Source organism: Maniola hyperantus, chromosome 3 (assembly GCF_902806685.2).
Source record: "Maniola hyperantus chromosome 3, iAphHyp1.2, whole genome shotgun sequence".
NCBI lineage: Eukaryota > Metazoa > Arthropoda > Insecta > Lepidoptera > Nymphalidae > Maniola > Maniola hyperantus.
Genome location: NC_048538.1, coordinates 13,429,164 through 13,450,989, shown reverse-complemented (window position 1 = coordinate 13,450,989; position 21,826 = coordinate 13,429,164). Strand labels below are relative to the sequence as shown.

At 36.6% G+C, this 21,826-nt stretch overlaps 1 protein-coding gene across 2 annotated transcripts in view; it reads right to left on the bottom strand.

The window, feature by feature from the left end:
- The window catches only part of LOC117996187 (uncharacterized), a 149,553-nt gene extending 128,104 nt beyond the window's left edge, over window positions 1–21,449 (bottom strand). For both annotated transcript variants that reach the window (XM_069509405.1, XM_034984212.2), the window contains exon 1: window positions 20,845–21,449. In XM_069509405.1, coding sequence (XP_069365506.1) covers window positions 20,845–20,860 — 16 coding nt within the window. In that variant the 5' untranslated portion in view covers window positions 20,861–21,449. The remainder of the gene's footprint in view (window positions 1–20,844) is intronic.
- Between the last annotated feature and the right edge of the window lie 377 nt (window positions 21,450–21,826).

The window sequence follows — 21,826 nt, the reverse complement described above, 5'->3', positions numbered from 1 at the left end:
AATTTTAAAACACTAAAAAACACTAAAAAAACACTAATGTTTTTTAGTGTTTTTTTAGTGTTTTTTAGTGTCTTAAAATTATAAAAAATATATTAACTTCTCTTCTTGGATAGAGCTTCTTGGTAAGTAATTTATAGAGCCCTATAACTAGTATTCATACAGGCGAAACTTACTACTCGGTACATATTATGTAATGCAATACGGTACCTCGAAGATACGTGTAGGTTGTTTTAGTACGTGCGAATCGAACACACTCTGCCAGTATGCAGAAGGCCCAAAAGGATTTTTTACACCACAAAACAAAAGTGTCTCCTCCTCCAAAAAAACCGGCCAAGTGAGAGTCAGGCTCGCGCAATGAGGGTTCCGTACTACAGTCGTATTTTTTCGACATTTTGCACGATAATTCAAAAACTATGATGCATAAAAATAAATAAAAAGCTGTTTTAGAATGTACAGGTGAAGACCTTTCATATGATACCCCACTTGATATAGTCACTCACTTTAAAAGTTGAAAATACTAGTTATTAGTGCATGACCACAATTTTTTTTTTGTGTGATCTAACCCTAAATTCACGGTTTTCAGATTTTTCCCCAAATGTCAGCTTTAAGATCTACCCACCTGCCAAATTTCATGATTCTAGGTCAACGGGAAGTACCCTGTAGGTTTCTTGACAGACAGACAGACAGACAACAAAGTGATTCTATAAGGGTTCCGTTTTTCCTTTTGAGGTACGGAACCCTAAAAAGACAAGAACAGTAGCAAATAAAGCCCTGCTTTGACCAACTGAGAGAACTACTTACATAATAAAAGAGTGCGAAGAAAACGCTGAGTAGTTTCTCACATAGTAAATTGAATACGAAAATCTGGTTCACTATTTGTCAGAAACGTCCGTTCTAATAGGACATGTGCAGATAATTCCTGTTATAAAACAATTTTTATTGCACTCTGTCCCGTCTTTACGGCTTTGTTGCGCCTGTTTACACTATACGATAACATTGATCTCGAAAATGACCCAAACGACATTTTGAAAGCAAATCAATCGACCCAAAAATTAAACTGAAGGAAGTTATGATGACACGATTAACAATGGCATAATGCAGTAAAAATGTCCTAAATTAATTTTTACTATATACCTAACATTTTTACTCGAATAGGTGAACAAAGAGAAATTGGCAATAAAACGACACAGAAGTTTTAACCTAATTAGAAAAAAATTGCACAGTCAGCGTGGCAATCAATCGAATGAAGTTAAACTACTAGTGTTAGGAAATGAAACTAAGTACTTATATTATGTGCCTGACATTATTATTTTTCGATTCTTAAGATATTATATTATAATTTACTAGCGACCCACCCCGGCTTCGCACGTATAGCTTATTACAATTTTTCTAGAGATCTCTATTTTTTTTGGAAATAACATATATAACCTATGACATACTCACGATTAATATATCTTTGTGCTGGTGAAAATTTTCAAAATCGGTTCAGTACTTCCAGAGATAATGTCCTACAAACAAACTTACAAACTTTACCTCTTTATAATATTAGTAGATTAGTAAAGATTAGACATAATAAAATTACGCTTTGCCTTACAGAACTACGTTTTGATTTCGATTATTCTTCACTAGTGCAGGTTCGTTATCACTCATATAATATTTTCTATTCATTACTATTATTTTTGTGAAGTCTACCAATCCGCACATGGCCAAAACCCTTCTCACTCTGAGAGGAAACCCGTGCTCTGTAGTGAGCTGGCGATGGGTTGATCATGATGATGATGACAATTATTTTGATTTGTTTATTTTCCAGAAAAATAAAAATCTATTTTAATAAAACTGTTTCTATCGTGATCGTATCGTATACTTATATGTAGTATCGTTAGTCGCAAAAACTTACTGGAGCACAGAATACAGGGTCCGTACCCGAAAAAATATAATACATCTACCAGAATTATGATATATGTGACGGATACACAAGGATTTCGGGTTTTGTTGTTTTGTTTCATCTCCGAAAATAAATAACGCCAGCACATAAGACTATATTATATCATGCTGATGCCAGCTGATACCCAAAACTGTCCGCGTGGACTTAGGTTTTCAAATTCCTGTGGGAAAGCTCTGAATTTGCGGGATAAAAAGTACCTAGACTATGTCGTTCTCCTGGTCTCAAAAAATCAAGTCAATCCGTTGCTCCGTTGCTACCCACGTGATTGAAGGACAAACCAACAAACAAACACACTTTCGCACTTTATAAAATGTATTAAGTGCCTAGTGATCATAATCTTATTTTTGAAATATATATTTTTTTGAAAGAATATTAGCCAAGTTAATTGCTGACAAATATTACCCTTTCCCCTCCAATTAAGCGTAAAACTTGTGCTAGGCGTTAGGTACGACAACAGTGCAACGGGTGGGATTTGAACCGGCGACCTTTCGGTTTTCAGTCCGCTCCTTTAACCGTTGAGCTATCGAGGCTTATATATTGTAAACATTGGTACGGAAATCATGCGTTTTTTTACATTTCCTACATAATATTTTATAACCATTAATTAAAAATCAGACCTCCAGGGTAATTGCGTAATGCATTTGCAATCAGTCCCGAAAGGAATAATTTCGTAATGCACTCGCGTTCAGTATACCCATATTAGATCTTGATGGAGTAATTTGAAATAGCCTCTAATCAATACCAATATAATCACCTATCCGTCATTGACAAATTGATCACTATCCGTTAGTTACATTTCTAAAATTGAAGTAGGGAAATATATACTTGTTTACTCACGGGATACTTACAGATTTTAGATGGTCCCGTTTTCAGGTGGCAATTTCTCCTATCAAGTATGGATTTGAAATAAAAAAAACAGACACTTCTAAAGAACCATAAACATTTTCCTAGAAAAAGAGCTAAATTTAGAGACCGCCCAAGAATGCTCAGGCTGGGCGGCGAGAGCGCAGACCTGAAAGCTCTCAAAAACTGACGTTCAAGACCGGGCAAAGCAGACGGCAAAATGTAGTTTAGCAGACCCCACCTACATGAGACAGCGTCAAGTCTAAAAAGATGTTCCAAGGAAAGAATGAGGCATTAGAATGAAAAAAAACTTAAGTACTAGGTACTTGTTTTATTTCGCCAAACGACTACACTCATTTAAATTGTACCTATTATTCGATTCGTTTTCAATAATACTGAAATGAGAGTGCAAGTTATTAAGTGTAAGTAGGGGCCTAAAATCTCCTATACTCTCGTGAGTGCGAACCTTACTTAAAAAGTTTTTGTTCGATGAAACTTGGTCTCGATTCATTTTGGCAAAGTAGTGCTTGATCATTCACTACTAACATTATATCCAATAGCTTGGGGATATTTGACGGATTGAAAAATTAAAAATTAAATAAAATGAACATGTTTTCGTCTGTAATTAGTACTTCAGTTAAAATTGGACAGAAAAGAACTTACTTACATACCTTTAAATATATAGTAATTTACATAATTGTAACCTGTTGCAACAAATAATTTTGATGCAATAGCTTTTGTGGTGAATGAACACACCCAAATTAATTCCAATGTACCAGCAATTTAGAAAGAAGACTCTACCCAAGACCAAATAGGTATCCTATAAGTGAAATAGGTACCTAAAAGTAGCCCTTTAAACTCATCTAACACAGATCACAGTTGCGGTTACTGAATAAACTGTTTTCCATTCTTTCTTTATATTTTATTAATCCTTTCACCCCTTCGTATGTGCGACTTTAACACGCGGTATTGTTCCGGGTGTAATCTACCTTAAAAGTTTCATGAACGACATGGGTCGTGTGAATTAGAAAGCAGTACATTTCATATTCATGAACTGACGCCACGGCAAAGGAGTTTAATGCTTTTAAGTGAAATGTGATGAAAACGCCCTATTGTGTTAGATGAGTATGATGAACTATGAATATAGCCGGAGAAGACTTAATACGGCCTGGAATAATCCCGATGTTTACCCAGAGTCTACAGACTTTACCAAATTTTGACGTGACCTAGATTTTCACAAAGACATTATAAGCTATATTATGTAACAGAAGAATGAGGTAGATAATGGCCCAGTTTGTGAAAAGTACGGTTAGATATCGGTTCTTATGAGGGGTCTATAAAGACTGCCATACTTACTACCATTTTAGGCTAAATCGTCACTTATCTAGAGGTACTATCAGGTTTGCATTTTGTCTAAGCTAGTCTTCTCATTCTGAGACGCAACTCATACTCAGTAGTAGGTCGGGTTGACGACGATGAAGGTACACTTTTTAACTAAATATATTTTAGGCTTGCGCTTGACATGCAATCACACCGAACACTAGGAGATGATACAGCCTATAAGGTAAAACACGCCTGCCTCGAACGCACTATTCAGTCTTCTTTTGTCTGGTTTACTATCAGCTTTGATAATAGGTAACCAATTATGCAATCTCATCTGGTAGTAATTGTGATGATGCCGTCTAAGATGGAAGCTGACTAACCTGGAAGGGGTACCTATGGCAGTTTGTATTAACCCTTTGGTTTCTACACGGCATCTATTTGGTTTCTACTAAGCAAATCGCATAGCGGCACGGCTTTGCCGGTAGAGTGGTAAATAGCCACGGCCAAATCCCCCCACCAGAACAAAATTGAAACTAAGTAGTATCATTATGCAATGATTATATCTACAACTCTATCAAAGTGATTTAACGAAAGAAATTGAATTTTCGCCCCAAATTTTGTGCTAGAGATTGGTCTCAATCCACAAGACAAGATCTTTTCGACACAAACAGGATTTCCTTTCAAATGGTAGTGTAATCTAAACAAATGGCGCAGGGCGGAATATTAATGGAAGAAGCTCCGGCGTATATTTCCTTAGAATGGACATCGTTTATTTCCACTACAAAAATGTTAAGACAAGATACCTAACTTAGCGCTGACAGTGGGTATCTATTTGAATTAAGATGTTTCTTTTTTAGGTTTTTCGAGAAAAAAGTTAAAGACGACAAAGCATTTTAAGCACCTAATAAAAATTAATCTTCTAGTATCAGGAATATAAAAATTTTATGTAGTACCTACGGTGCTGGTAAAAGTTGTTTAACATACCTTGGATAAATTTTAGGACCAGCGCCGGATCTAGTCTAAAGCAAGTAGATAATAAGAACCACCGGCACCAAGCTATCGACCCAAAGTATAAGGTGAAGCTTAGATATAAGACACAACGCCCACAGCAATCCTGGAAACCTGATGAAACTGACGGTCACGGAAAAATTGTAAGTAAAAATCCAAAAAAAACCTAATAAAATAATAACAATAATAGTTTTTTTTATTGTCAGGCATAAAGCCCATAAACACATTTAAAAATTACAATAAAATAAAATAAAATTTACATTATAAAGCATACAATAAGATACCTTACGACTAACTGAAATGGTTAAAAAACTCATTTCAGATGTCACAGGTCACAGGTATTACTTTCTGTTCTTATCCTGGTGTACAGATAGCCAATAACTAAAAATAGGGCTGGGCATCCCTTCACAAACGACCTTGAGTATTGCATTTATCACAGTGGTCCCATCTGTCCACGTTGCTATCTAATTTGCCGCAGACAAATCAGATTGACGAAGAGATTCGCCATCATCGTCTCTAGCGATGGATAATAAACATTGTTGCTCAAATGACGAAGCATGAAACGAGGCAAATAGCTCGGAAGATCATTGGAAATTGTCATCCACAGGTTGGAATGGCAATCCCACGCCTGAAAACGCCGGTTAGTATACTTCCCACTATGTAAACAGATAATATCACACAAGTCGAAGACTATACCAACTTGTATTGTGTTTGACCCTCGCGTCGATGGAAATACTTATAAACAAACTTTCAGCCACAGCGAAGTTATCGCAAATAATTTAAATGTGCCTTTTTTTAAACATACCGTAAAGAGCCACAGGAACAAACTAATTGTGAGGTAAATGCGCCAGCGGGGAAATAGCTTCTCATTCAAGTCTCCTTATTCAAACATTTAACTGAGGTAACAGCCTTTTTATCTTTGGCTGGAGCCTGGAGGACAATTATGCGTTCTCTAATGAGTGAGTTGAGGGTGAGTTTACCTCGGATGATTTTTTTACGTATTCGGAGAGGTTTTAAGGGTAAAAAGAAAGACTTATTATTATCCGCTGGGGATACTGGGGACTGGCAATAAAATCAAGTGTCACTTTTCGGCATGGCATTATAAGGCGTTACAGCTACTCGTTAGGTTAAGGAAGTAAGGATATATACACTCCAGACTACAGTACGCGGCAGAAAAAAATATACATCGACCTTTAGAATGACATTTCGGCTTTGTAGAGCGTTGTCTCTGTCACTCATACCTGTATAACGCTTTTTCGGTCTCAATGACAGGTACAACGCTCTACAAATCTGCTATCTCCTTCTAAATGTCAATGTACATTACTTTCGGCCGCGTACTGTAGTACCGCGGTAGGTAGTATGCATTTGAAAAGCTATTTGGCGCCGACAAAGAAAAATATTAGTCTGATGTTATCAAACTGCCGTCAATCAAAATCCCCGACTTGTACAAAGTTTAAGCGAACTTTTAAACTAGGACATCACGATATCCAAGTTTTCATTTGCCCATGTAATACAAACCCCATTGTAAGTTTGCAGTATTGATTCGAAACTTCTGTATTATGCCAGCTTGTGCCTGCAACTTGGCCTGCATTATCTCGGCACTCTCGTGTAATCACTAGAAGGCCTCTAGTAGTAGGTACCTATAATATCTGGCCTACAAACATATATTATTATTCTTTTATCTAGTACTTAGATTAGCTTATGCTCGCAACTTCGTCCGCGTGGACTACACAAATTTCAAACCCCTATTTCACCCCCTTAGGAGTTGAATTTTCAAAAATCCTTTCTTAGCGGATGCCTACGTCATAATAGCTATCTGCATGCCAAATTTCAGCCCGATCCGTCCAGTAGTTTGAGCTGTGCGTTGATAGATCAGTCAGTCACCTTTTCCTTTTATATATTTAGATTTACTAGATACTACCCGCGACTTCGCCCGCGTGGATATAGGTTTTAAAAATTCCGTGGGAACTCTTTGATTTTCCGAGATAAAAGGATATATCCTTCCCCAGGATGCAAGCTCTCTTTGTACCAAATTTCATCAAAATCGGTTAAACGGATGGGCCGTGAAAAGCTAGCAGACAGACAGACAGGCCGACAGACAGACAGACAGACAGACAGACAAGCTACATTTTTGTTGTTTTTATTTGTGACATCAACAACAAATGAATGTATTTTCTTTCTTTCTTTCTACACAAAAAAATCTGGCAGTGAACTAAAATTCCAAAATTATGACTATACCACCAAAAATGTATCCTAATATAGGTACTACAACATGATGTTCCCAATATTTTTTTAGCGATTTTGAATTCAATGCGAAAAATTCACGTCATCCGATTTGGCATGAGACTTGCATGGGATATCCTATCTTTCAAAGAAATTTTCTGTCTTAAACAAAACTTGTTATGTTAAGACCAACGTTGTTCACGTTACGCCACCAGGCCTCTTACTTGTATTGACGAAATATGTAAGTGTTATCTTCAAGTTTGAAATGTACTTCTCAGTGTATTTTATTTTTTTGCCAACCCTCAATAGTTCACTTTTTCGTTTCTAATTATAACACTTTGTATTTCACTTTCTAATGTTAATTTTACTTATTATAATGTACTAATTATGTGTAGGATAATGTTTATTGATTACCTTAGTGCGTATTTCAGTGTATTGTAGTCCTTTAGCACTTTTATTTACAAACTATTCTTGAACTGTTGACTGTTAACGGACGATGTATTTATTTGGCCTTTTTCACAGTTATCTGGCTTTGTATATCTCAGATAACACTTCCACTTGCGAGTTGTAAGGAGTTTTACACTTATTTAATTAAAAAAAACTGTAATTTCGCGGATTTGGAATTTATAATTAACTTTTAATACGGACCCAGTATGTTCTGCGCACTGCAGCGCCCTCCCGTCTTCTAGGTTAACATAGGTTTCACCGAGTTCGATCCCCAGTCCCAGAGTAGCACTTTTCGCTTTTTCGGTTTTTAAATTTATTTATACCATTTATACTGAACTAAGATGGAAGAAATACTACAACGACTTAAAAATATACAAGAGGACATTAACGAAACAAAAGAAAGTGTCAGAAAAAGCGAAACTAACTTAATCAACAAAATCAATGAGAAATTCGACGAAGTTCAAAGTAAATTGCAAAATCTACAGGTTACTGTCAGTGCGCAGGAACAAAGACTTGACTACCTTGAGAAACAAGCCAGAGAAAGAAATATTGTCATTTTCGGTATGGAGGAAAAAGAGCAAAACTATGAAGACTTACACAATATGATTCTCTTATTATTCCACGATATAATAAAGATAAATTGTACAAGTTTCGAAATACAATCATCAAGAAGACTGGGTAAAAAAGGCGAAAAAGCTAGACCGATTATTGTAACACTTTCTACATTAAAAAGAAAAATAGAAATCTTACGAAAGAAAAATCTACTAGATAATATGAACTATTACATAAAGAACGACTACCCGCCGAAAATTTTAGCAATAAGAAAAGAACTCCACGAAAAGGCGAAGGAACACAGAGAACAAGGAAACAAAGTACTAATTAAATATGATAAAATGATTATCCTCCCACAAAAAGGGACAAAGGACAGCACAAACAGAGGAAACAAACGAAATTTTTCTGAAACATCCCCCGACAATAATAGCGGATCAATAAGAAAAACCCAAGAGACAACCCAAGCACAAAAAAAGAACATTCTGACATCATACTGGGCCAAGAAACATACACCAAATAGAAATGAAAAACATATTACTCCAGAGTCTACAGCCGCACCCTATAATAGTGGTGCAGCAGAATAGCAATTACCATCTAAGGACCCTCCCCCTCCTCCAATACGGTTGGTCGCCGTGGAGGAGTACGACCAAAACCCCCCAGTCTCACCTGTATCATTTCAACCCAAAACATTAAAAATATGCACATACAACGCTAGATCTCTCGCTTCTCCAGAGAGACTAATAGAACTAAAACTTGCGTTACAAAAAATTAACTTCGATATAATAGGCCTTGCTGAAGTAAGGCGTAAAGGGTGTTGTATAGAAGAACATACAGACTTCATTCTATTCTATAAGGGAGAAAAGCCAGGTTTACACGGAGTAGGATTTATAGTAAAAAAAGAATATAAGAAGAATATTATTAGTTTTACTGGACTCTCTGAAAGAGTAGCACTTCTACAATTAAAATTTAACTTACTACCTATTTCTATTATACAAGTATACGCACCAACAGAATCGTCAACCGAAGAGGAAATACTTCACTTTTACACAACCTTGGAAAAAGCACATGAAATAGCAGATAAAAATGTTATAGTAATCGGCGATTTCAATGCCAAAATTGGACAACCAAAGAGCAATGAAAAGCTAATAATGGGAAGATATGGCTACGGATCAAGAAATAAAAAGGGTGAAATTTTAATATCATACGCCTACGAATATAAGCTAGCTATTGTTAACACTTACTACAACAAAAAGGCAAATAGAAGATGGACTTGGATCTCTCCAGACCGAAAAGTTAAAAACGAAATAGATTTTGTTTTGACCAACTTACTGAAATATGTCACAAATATCGAGGTACTTAGTCGATTCGAATTTCCGTCTGACCATCGATTAGTGAGAGTCACTTTGGAAATAAAAGATTTAAAAAGAAGTAGGAACACTTACAAATCTTCTATATACATACCAAAAAGCGAAACAGAAATCCAATCATACATCACAAACCTAAAATCAAATCTTAATGAACTAGACACCTTCAACAGAATAAATGAACCCACTGCTATTCAAACCTACTACAACATAATAGAAACATCAATTAAAAACAGCATAGAAACCAGCAGCGACCGGAGTAAGAATAAAGATGACATTCTAAGTGATGAAACTAAAAAGCTTATAAAACAGCGCACCGAACTTATACAAAGTACAGTTAAAGACAGAAACGCGCGCCGTCAATTAAGCGAATTATTCAAAAAGACAAACAAAGCAATCCGAAAGGACTATGAAAATCATAGACAATCAATAATAGTAAAAAATGTAAATAAATTTAGAAGCTGTAAGAAAGCTATGAAGGAATTAAATACACATAAAGATTGGATTCAAACTCTTAAAGCCGGTAAAAGAGAAACAAAGACAAGAAAAGAATTACTGGATTGCGCTACCGATTTCTATAGACAGCTCTATATGGTACTACCAGAAATACAAAACACTGGAATAGACACTGAAAAAGACTATGTAGATGATGAATTACAACCAATAGATGAAATCGAAATAATAAAGTGTATCAAAACACTGAAAACGGAAAAAAGCACGGGACCAGACAACATACCAAACGAGCTATTAAAATTTGCAGCTCATCAATTAGCAACACCAATGGCTCACTTATTCAACATGGTCTTAGATACTGGAACTGTTCCCGAACAATGGACATCATCGGACATAATATTACTGTATAAAAAAGGCGATCCTATGGACATATCCAATTACCGACCAATCAGTCTCCTTTCTAGCATTTACAAACTATTTACCAGTGTTCTATTGAACAGAATTGGCCCTCAAATTGATAAGCACCAACCGATTGAACAAGCTGGATTTCGAATGGGATTCTGTACAATAGATCACATACACGCAATGGAACAAGTCATCGAAAAATACAAAGAATTTAACAAAACCCTCTATATTGCCTTTATAGATTATACCAAGGCGTTCGACAGTATCTCTCGTGATTCAATATGGAGGGCATTAATGGAATGTCAAATACACAGAAAATATATTGACATTCTCAAGACAATCTACAATAATAGTACCAGTAGAATCAAGCTAGAGACCAGAGGCAATGTAATACAAATTAGGAGAGGAGTCAGACAGGGCGACCCGTTGTCTCCAAAGCTGTTCATTGCAGTATTGGAGGACATATTCAAAAAACTAGACTGGACACACGAAGGTATCAAAATCTCAAAACGCAACCTAAGTCATCTACGGTTCGCAGACGACATTGCTCTTTTTGCCGAAAGTAGTAGCAATCTCGAAAAAATGATACAATCCTTAGATACTGAAAGTAAAAAAGTAGGTCTTCATATGAATATAAATAAAACTAAAATTATGACTAACAGTTACCCCAAGCAGATACATTTAAACAACATAGAAATCGAATACGTAAATTCTTACATATACTTGGGGAAACAAGTGTCATTTAGCGAATTAAATACAGAAGAAGAAGTAGATAGAAGAATTACATTAAGTTGGAATAAATACTGGTTACAAAAAGAGATTATGAAAGGAGACTACAGAATGCACATAAAAAGAATTATAATGGATACATGTATACTCCCTACGCTAACGTACGCCAGTCAGACTTGGGTCTATACCAACAAAATCAAGCAGAAGATAGCCGTTTGCCAAAGAGCTATGGAGAGAAGCATCTTAAAGTTACGCAGGCTACATAAAGTCACAAACAAAAGTATAAGAAAAAAGACAAAGCTGACCGATGCATTGCAACGAGCACTACAATTAAAATGGAGATGGTCAGGACACCTGGCTAGAACAACTGATCAAAGATGGACTCTTGCAACAACTACATGGCCTGGCCCTTCAGGAAAAAGACGAGTGGGAAGACCAAGGTCACGCTGGTCCGACGATTTGATACCCATAGCGGGTAAAAACTGGATCAAAAATGCAAAAGATAGAGTTAAATGGCAGAAACTGGGGGAGGCCTATACCCAATAAAGGGATCCTTATCTAAAAAATTGTAGTATATTATATCATAGTTCTATATTAGGTTAAGAAACAAAATTGTAAAAGTTAAGTTTAGAAATAAGCAAAAATTATGTAAGATAAGGAAATAAAGGCTTAATAATAATAATAATAATAAAAAACAAAACTTTACGAAAAGAATGGGTCTCTACTTGAATCTTCTCGATGGCAAATGGCAGAGTTATTGAAATGTTATAGATATATACTACAAGTTTTCCTTTGAAATTCATCCGAGTGATAATAAAAGTAACAAAACCTTTTCGAACGTCTGAAATATGTGATTATTTTAAAAACTATTGTATTTAGAGGTCACAAGAGACGACTTCAGTTAAGGTCAAAACCCCAGACATGCAGGCTTCTGAACTCTCACAATTTTAGAAAATAAATGAATAAAATTGTTTAAAACGAGCATCGGTTTAATTTATCCATATTATTATCTTCAAAGTTTTATGTGATGTCCGAAAGTTATTGAACTCAAAACTAATTATAGTATTTTATGGTGACTGCACAGCTACGCCAGTTGTTATAAAACCCACTTCATAAAAGGAGGAGTTTTATCACTTAATACTGAAAAATTCCCAAAAAGTGGTGCTAACGTTTCAATAATGTAACTATTACGTTTTTTTTTTATTTAGTAAAGTTTGCCTTAAAGCCAATAATTTTGCAATTTTGTATTATTTAACATGATTTACTTACTGTGCGTAAATAAATCATGTTGCCTCAAAATTTGTCTTAAAATAGAGATGTTTCAAGAGTTTATAACTGTCAAAATTAATATAATTTTAATATAATTATTACTTTACGGCATAGGTCATAAAGAGTTATGTAAATTGGTATCTTACTTAGTTTTAGATCTAGAACATGAAAATAATAAATCTATTTTTTTTATTTTTATAAAGAATATTAGCCAAATTGCTGACTAATATTCCCCTTTCCCCTCCAATAAAGCGTAAAGCTTGTGCTAGGAGTAGGTACGACAATAGTGCAACGGGTGGGATTTGAACCGGCGACCTTTCGGTTTTCAGTCCGCTCCTATAACCGTTGAGCTATCGAGGCTATTAAATATATAAAAGGAAAAGCTGTTTGACTGACTGACTGATCTATCAACGCACAGCTCAAACTACTGGACGGATCGAGCTGAAATTTGGCAAGCAGATAGCTATGCTAAGCAGCTTATGACGTAGACATCAGTTAAGATAGGATTTTTTAAAATTCAACCCCTAAGTGGGTAAAATAGGGGTTTGAAATTTGTGTAGTCCACGCGGACGAAGTCACAGCCATAAACTATAGTAGAATAATAGGCGTAATAAGTTTGTACAGAAAGGGCGTAAGAAACACATGAGTAGATATAAGTGTAACCCTAAGTGGGACCTGCCCTATTATATTCAACAAAGCTTCACGTAGTTAACCGAGTTACGAAGTATAATACCCCACGTATGCCCTTGTCAGCTTCTTGGCTCTTTCACGTTTTATTTTAATTAGAACTGAAGTTTTTTATCGATACGTTCCCATATAATAAGATTTTTATCTTATCGAAAGTATGTGTCTAGATTCTTTTGTTTTTGGCTGAAAGCAATTTAGATAGAGAATTGAGACTGTTGTCCAAGTATACATTGTTATTTTCTTGTAATCTGATTGCCATCTATTGCTTCTAGCTTAGGTTTCATATGTTTTAATACTACTATTTTACTTAGAAAGTGAAAATCCATATCCATACTAATATTATAAGTGCAAAAGTGTGTCTGTCTGTCTGGCTGCTAGCTTTTCACATTATATGCCCATACCATGCCAGCCTAATTAAAGCATATAGAATAAGACTGGCTGAATAATTCAGTGGAATATTAGGTAAATCGTGTTACATTTCTGCGAGAAAACAAAGTAAAACTTCGATCTAACGTAAAAGATATTCCCGCAGCTCGGAGTGCAACTGTGCAAGAAATTTCGAACAAGGAATAAATTACCAGCTGAAAGAGAGATGGAAACTACAATCGTAAAATTCCGTGTGATCTATTTCATCATCATCGTTATCATCATCAACCGATAGACGCCCACTGCTGGACATAGGTATCTTGTAGGGACATTCACACGCCTTACGGTCTTACTGAATCCAGTTGCTCCCTCCGACTCGTCTAATGTCGCCCGTCCACCTAGTGGTGGTCTTCCAAGGCTGCGCCTTCCGGTGCGAGGTCACCATTCCAGCACCCTGGGACCCCAACGTCTATCGGTTTTCCAAACTATGTGCCCTACCCATTGCCACTTCAGCTTCGCAACCCGTCGAGCTATGTTGGTATAGTTCTCCTACGAATCTCTTAATTTCTGATTTGACCACGTAGAGAAACTCCAAGCATAGCTCTCTCCATGACCCGCTGAGTGACTCTGAGTTATCTTATGAGGCCCATAGTTAGCGACTATCTCTCGGATCCATAATTATGTCCTATCACTGGCAAAATAAAATAAAATAAAATAAACTAGTGGTCTAGTGGTACTGGTGATCTATTTGTATAGCGAAAATCTAAAATTTTCAGCTTTTTCCCAATTAAGCACCTGTGCAACTTTTTATTTGGAAGTGAAGCTTTTTAATGGATGTTTGGAATGGAGATCTAAATGCAAAAAAGTGAAACTAACTTCGAACAAAAATAAACGCCGCCTGAACAGTGTGTATTGTTGCCCATATGAGTGAGCAAGACAGAGCAAGGCAGCTTCGCTTCTATCAGGTATTCAGTATTACAGGACACCTCTTTTTCAGGCTTTTTATTTTTGCAGTCAACTTTTCGTAGGGAGAGATCGGATAATATGAGATTTCTAACCACTGAAACCCCCTCGGCGACACTCTAAGCGCATATTGGGAAGCTCCGGGATCTCTTAGGAACTTGCGCCGGTATATTTTACCTGTGTTAATTAAAATTCGTTACCTTTTTTCACTGTACACAGTGGTAATTAACTTATTTATGAGACTTTGCAAGTAGCGATATTTCAGTGCAAATACCAAGATATATAAGAACCAGAGTAACCGACATAGCTCAACGGGTTGCGAAGCTGAATTGGAAATGGACAGGGCACATAATTCGAAAAACATATACTTACTTAGACGTTGGGGTCCCAAGGTGCTAGAATAGCGGCCTCGCACCGGAAGGTGCAGGTTTGATAAACCACAAAGGCGACATCAAACGAGTCGCAGTGTGCCGCTGGATTCAGGTGGTGCAAGACCGTGGAGTGTGGAAGTCCTTACAACAGACCTATGTCCAACTGTGGAAAATCTATCGGTTGATGAATGATCTAATGATGATGATGATGAAAATCCAGATGCAGTCACATGTACGGTCTAGTACATTTTTGCATAGTTTTAATTAAAGGTTGCTAATATCAGAAGATATTAGATAAGTTAAGATAGCGTAGTGGTTAGGACGTCCGCCTTCTAGTCGGAGGTCGCCCGGGGGTTCGATCACGTACGCACCTCTAACTTTTCGGAGTTATGTGCGTTTTAATTATTTAATTATCACTTGCTTTAACGGTGAAAGAAAACATCGAGAGGAAACCTGCATGCCTGAGAGTTCTCCATAATGTTCTCAAAGGTGTGTGAAGTCTACCAATCCGCACATGGCCAGCGTGGTAGACTATGGCCAAAACCCTTCTCACTCTGAGAGGAGACCCGTGCTCTGTAGTGAGCCGGTGATTGGTTGATCATGATGATGATGAATATCAGAAGTGAGTCTTGCAAGTCGACTCGTGGTATGCGATCACCTTATAAGGCCAACATTATTCGTAAACAAAACTCTGATAAAACTGTAAAATGGAATTATTTCAGTGCATAATACAGGAGCTCTCCTCTAAGCACGGTTATTATTGTATGCAACAACAAGTTAAAGAGCTGTTCAAGCAATTTCTCCCCACAGATTACACGGGTTGAGTTAATCTCTTATTTATGTTATACCGTTTAAACTAAAACTTCGTACTTAGTTCCTTCATGGACTAACTCTTAACAAAACATAAATATATACCTACAGTACGCGGCTGGAAGTAATATACATCGGACTTTAGAATGTCCACGACAGGTCGACATGGCAAACCATTGTAGTAGAAACATAATTCGCGCCAGGTCAACAGCAATCGGGGTGGGGACATCCCGCACACCCGCACGGGCTCCGTGCTAACCCGGTGCGGGATATTGCGGGTTTGCGAGGCGTACCCCGCTTCATACCCCGATTGCCATCTCGACCTGTCGCAGACTATACAAACCATGTTGCGGTTCAAGATTTCAAAATTCACCCTACCCACGAGCCATCTCAGGCCAAAGCTTGTTTAAAATAATGCTAATAATATTTAAAGAAAAAATAACCATGACATTACACTTTCCAAAAAGTCAAACAAGTAATTCAAAATTAATATTATTTTCTCACGAAGTTTCCCCCTTGCTTTTCAGAAAGTTTGTTCAGGCAGACATTCATTAATCAAAATGGCGCTCACACTAAATAATAGAAGCTTTTAAACGAAGCAGTCTGAAATAATTATTATCGTGTTGTCTTTTTACGTCAATGTGAAGATAAATTACAACGGCATACTCGTATACCTAAAAGCTTTAATATTCCTGACTCATTTGTAAGACCCTGAGCTTATTTGGATCGATTTAACTGAACCTCTTTGAAATACTTACTCGTATTCAAAATTTACAGCAGAGTCTTACAGGATTTTTTAAACTAAATAGGCTAAACATGCGTTTGATTACAATCACACTAAATAAGTATGAATACAGTTTGTGCATTTCACGAAGACTAGTGGCTCATCATGCTTGTGTTTAAGTCGTATATCGGTGTAAGTAAGGTACACAAAATGTGTGTTTGCGAGCGCTTGCTCGCGACTGATTGGTCCGACATGACATGCACGCACACTTACGCAACGCCCATGTAAACGACGTAACCACAAGTAAAGTTAGTGAAGTTTACTTGTGGTTACGTCTTCGTGAATTGCAAGAACGATAAGTAGCTTGATAAGGTGGAGCGCACCTGCATCTTCAAATCAAAAAGAAGTTAAAATTCAAACAGAAATATTGGAGAAAATGCAGTTATGTTGCATTTTAAGATACTGATTAGTCATGTTCCATTCCCATATTCACACAAATAAATTATTTCATTTCATTTCATTTCATGTAACGCATTTTAAGTTGTCTGGTGAGCGATCCATTAGTCAAAATTGCGCTTTAGAAAAATAAATCAAAAGAACACTTCCCAACGAAGCGCTCTCTAGACTAGAACAGATTGTCTCGGAGTTGCCTTTTTACATCACTATGAGGACAAATTGAAACGGCACATAAAAGCTAAACTGTGTTTGTCTCATTTGCTAGACCCCTGCGGATAAATAGGTTCATTTGGATCGCTTCAATTGTACCTTTTTGAAAAATCTATTAACTTTTCTCTCTCAAATCTCAATATAATTTAACACAAGTTTATTTGCTACTGAAAAATGACTTATACCTACATATTAGTCATATTACTCTAACTTACATATACATATAACACATCACATAAATCGCAAATGAAATCACGCAAAACTGATGCTAGTAAACGATATAAATTTACACCAGCTAACTGAAATCTTTTTCAAATCCATTTGGCGTAGCCATCTCGTAGCACAAGTTACGAGTTCAGTTGAAGGAGTTAGTAGCGCTAAATAATACTTATAGGTGCTTGATAAAAATCGATCAAGTGCGAGTCGGATTCGCACGTTATTACGGTTCGCGAGATACAACCCGCTGACAGACACACGGACGGACCGACGAACAACTTAGTAATAGGGTCCCGTTGGTACCCTTCGGGTACGGAACCCTAGAAATGATAATGTACATTGTACATGTCAGTACAATATCATTCAATCAGACGTCAATTCATTAAGATGTAGAGATAAAAATCAAGTAAATTATAATATTATTTAGCTTAATATTTTTCTGTCGTATGCCGTAATTTGTTAGTTTATCTGTGTAACAAAACATTTTAAAGCCTTGAACCGTAATCATTATATTATCGTAAAGATACTCACAGGGGAATAATATGAGGGTGGAATGAGGGTATTTTATTAAGATGTAAAAGCTTAAAGAGGCAGATGGTGAAGTAAAGGTGCGTATTGCACCGCGATCGTAAGCTTTCAGGAAAAGTATGGGTTGTATGGGCATTAAGGGACCATTACGGTAAATTTTTTGTTGTTCAATTTAGGGACTTTTATAAAATCCCGAAATGTGTGTTATGTAATTAAATATGAGTTGCTTTAACGGTGATGAACAAAAACATTGTGAGGAAACCTGCATGCCTGAGAGTTCTTCATAGTATTCTCAAAGGTGTGTGGAGTCTGCCAATCTGCACTTGGTCAACGTGGTAGACTATGGCCAAACCCTTCTCACTCTAGGAGGAGACCCGTGCTTTATAGTGAGCAGGCGATCGATGGGTTAATCCTGGTGATGATGATGAAATGCCAATCCGGTTTTTAAGAACTATAGTCGGTGCTTCCGTCCATTTGTCTGTCAGGAAGCTGTCTCGTGAACCGTAGTAGGTAGAGTTGAAATTTTCACAGAATGTGTATATTTATGTTGCCACTATAACCACAAAAGAAAAATATAAAATAGCTGAAATGAAAATTTTAAAAATGTGTTATTTCTTGTACGATGGTACGGATCCCTTCGTGTGCTAACTCGCACTTGGCCGGTTTTTAACTGGTTACAAGCAGCTGCTGATGAAGAATAAAATAATGTAATTGAATCGAACGCTTAATGCTTTATTGGAAACTCGGGGTTAATGCCCGGAATTGATATCGGCGATTACTTTGGCGAAAGTATTGCTGAATCAAATATTCCAACAACGTAAAAAATAATTTCCTGCAATATTTTTTCGTCTTATTTTGGCTTCTGAGCTTATCTTTTATCCTATATCTACTAACTGACCCTCCCGGACTTCGAACGGATGGAATTTCTGAAAATTTCTGAAGAAGAAAACCGTCGCTTTGGAAAATACTTTTTTTTAAAGAATATTAGGCAAGTTAATTGCTGACTAATATTCCCCTTTCCCCTCCAATTAAGCGTAAAGCTTGTGCTATATAAGGAGTAGGTACGACAATAGTGCAACGGCAAGGCAACACTTTTACCTTTACCCCAGTGTTGGGGACAATGTACAGCAAAACTTTCAGCTTTTATAAGACAACAAAGGTCTAGGCCCTCACAGGTTCTTTGTCTATAAGTATAAAAATCCTTGTGTCACAACGAAACCCTTGAAGCAAACGCAAAATGAACATCCTTAAGGCACATAACTATTCTCAATCAAGTATTCTTGCAGTGCATATTTCCTTCTTCATGCCATTTGATTGTCTCCATCCGTACGTAACAAGATCAACTGTAACTAGAACACTTGGCCCCGTTTAATTAAAGCCAAGCTAATCTTGAAGATTGAAGTAAACTAGCAGATATCCCTACTTTGTTCGTGGTAATAAAATGTTTAATCTACTTTTATATTTTACAACTAGCCTATGCTCGCGACTTCGTCCGCACAAATTTCAAACCCCTATTTCACCCCCTTAGGAGATGAATTTTCAGAAATCCTTTCTTATTGGACGCCTACGTCATAATAGCTACTTATCTGCATGCCAATTTTCAGCCTGATCTGTCCAGTAGTTTGGGCTGTGCGTTGATAGATCAGTCGGTCAGTCACCTTTTCCTTTTATATTTTTCTGTATATAACATCTGTAGCAGCCATGACGACCCCATTGGACGATATGAGTGGTAACAAATAATTAGTATGTCCAACCTTCAAATTAAGATTACTATACCAAGTGGGGTATCATAATATGAAAGAACTATACCTATACATTCTTATTCAATAGTTTTTGATTTATCGTGCAAAATGTCGAAAAATACGACTGTAGTATGGAACTACGGAACCCCCTCGGTGCGCGAGTCTGACTCGCACTTGGCCGGTTTTTGTCTGGAACCTTCCTAATACTTCCTAATATTAATAATTACTAACAATTAGGTTTACGTTTCGTGTAATTACTAACACCAATATGATCCTTGTTGGTCGAAATAAAAACATTTTATTTTATTTATTTATTTATTTAATACTTTTTGGCTCTACAAGACTTCCAAAAACATTTACAGTAAAGAGAAAAAGAGAGGAAAAGTGGACAGGGAAGCCACTTATCTATATGAGAGATCTCTATTCTCTATCAGTGGCCCTTGGCCATGTGAGAAGTTGTAAAGGGAGTAGAATAGGTACAGGAAGAAGATAGAAATACTTATGAAAAGAACATAATATATACTATGTAATATTATATAATAATATATACATAAATTAAAATAGTACTGTGACTAAGACACACTAGACAACTATGAAATCGGAATCGACCCCAGAGATTTTCGAAGATAGGCAGGTATGTTTATTCCTTGAATATGGGTGCGCTAAGGATTTTGAAGCTACAAAACTGAGAATTTCCAATGGAATTCTTAAAAAATATAAATGTACTTACGCGGACGAAGACCTGGAAATAAGTTAGTTCTTCAACATGAAATCTTAATGACTACCTATTATAGAATAACAAGGTTTTTGTCGTAAGTTCGCGTGGATGTTGATTTTAAAAAGCTTTTTGAACCTCTAACTTCTCGAGATAAGAGTATTCTGTAACGAAAAGTACCGTAGACTGTGTGTATATACCTACAGACTCTGAACCATGTCTAAATCGGTTCAGTGGTAGTTGCCCTGAAAAGGTAACATACCAACAGACTGGCAATAATTTTACATAAATATAATATTTATTTATTAAAAATAACTATTTAAAAAATAGTAAACCTACTTACCTAAGTATCAATGATAATAATAAAAAATCACGTGGAGAAGTAGTGTAAGTAATTACTGATGCTAAATCATGAATGAAACTACATTAAAACATAAATTAAAATAGGTAAGTGTATTCTGTTTCTACTAAATAACTATATCTTCATAGACTTACCTCTTGAAGTTATCATTTTGCCAGATCCGACCTTAAGAGCAGTCACAACATTGTATTAAAATTTATTTTTTACAGTTATTCAATACACATTTTAGTCTGTCATCATCTGATAGTCCACATTTTGCATTATTTATGCATGTAAATTTTATACTAAGTAAGATCTCGAAAAATTTACGTTAATTTCACAGTTTTCATACATCACACGCGGAATCTCTACGTAAAACTCCACTAATTATAAATAGCCTTCGTTCTTGCAAATGTCAAGAGAGAGTGCAATTGAAAACAAGGTTGTGAAGCTAGCGCGGGAAAACGTGTCAAGGTTATACAGGCACCACAATACCGACACCGCGTCGACCTAAACCACTGCAACAAATCCTCACAATTCACACTTACGTATACCCTAAATACTTTTTAATTTTCTAAAACATTACAGCTACCTAAATCCACCTACACACCGAACCTAAAGGGAAACGCGCGGAAAAACATTCGCCCTACTCTGCGAACACCTTGCTATTTTCCAAAACAACTTTCCATTTTAAAACTATTCCATTTTCAAATTTTTGACATCTCTCGTGAGGTGCAACCTCTCGCGACGCAACATCCCTCTTTCGTGCTAAAAGGAGACTGGAAATGCCGGTAGAGGCCACTAGCTGCGAAATTGGCGCAATTTTAACGCATGCGCAGGACTTTTGCGAACCGGCGGGATCCGACGTGACCCGATGCCCCTCGCTTGATAGAAAAATCGAGGACGTAACGTGACGTCAAGCGTCCGTAGTCGTACCACAAATACAATATGGGTTAATCGGACGAAACAAAAACAACACCTAAGGGCCTTTTCCACGTTGTGTCAACAGCCAAGCTTTATTGGTTCCTATCAGAGAAGAGAGCTTACGTAATCTAACTTTTACTGTCATCCGCACTAGCAATTACAGCGGTGCTTAAGGTAAATTATGAGTCTGTTAAAGCCATCTATTCGCTTTTA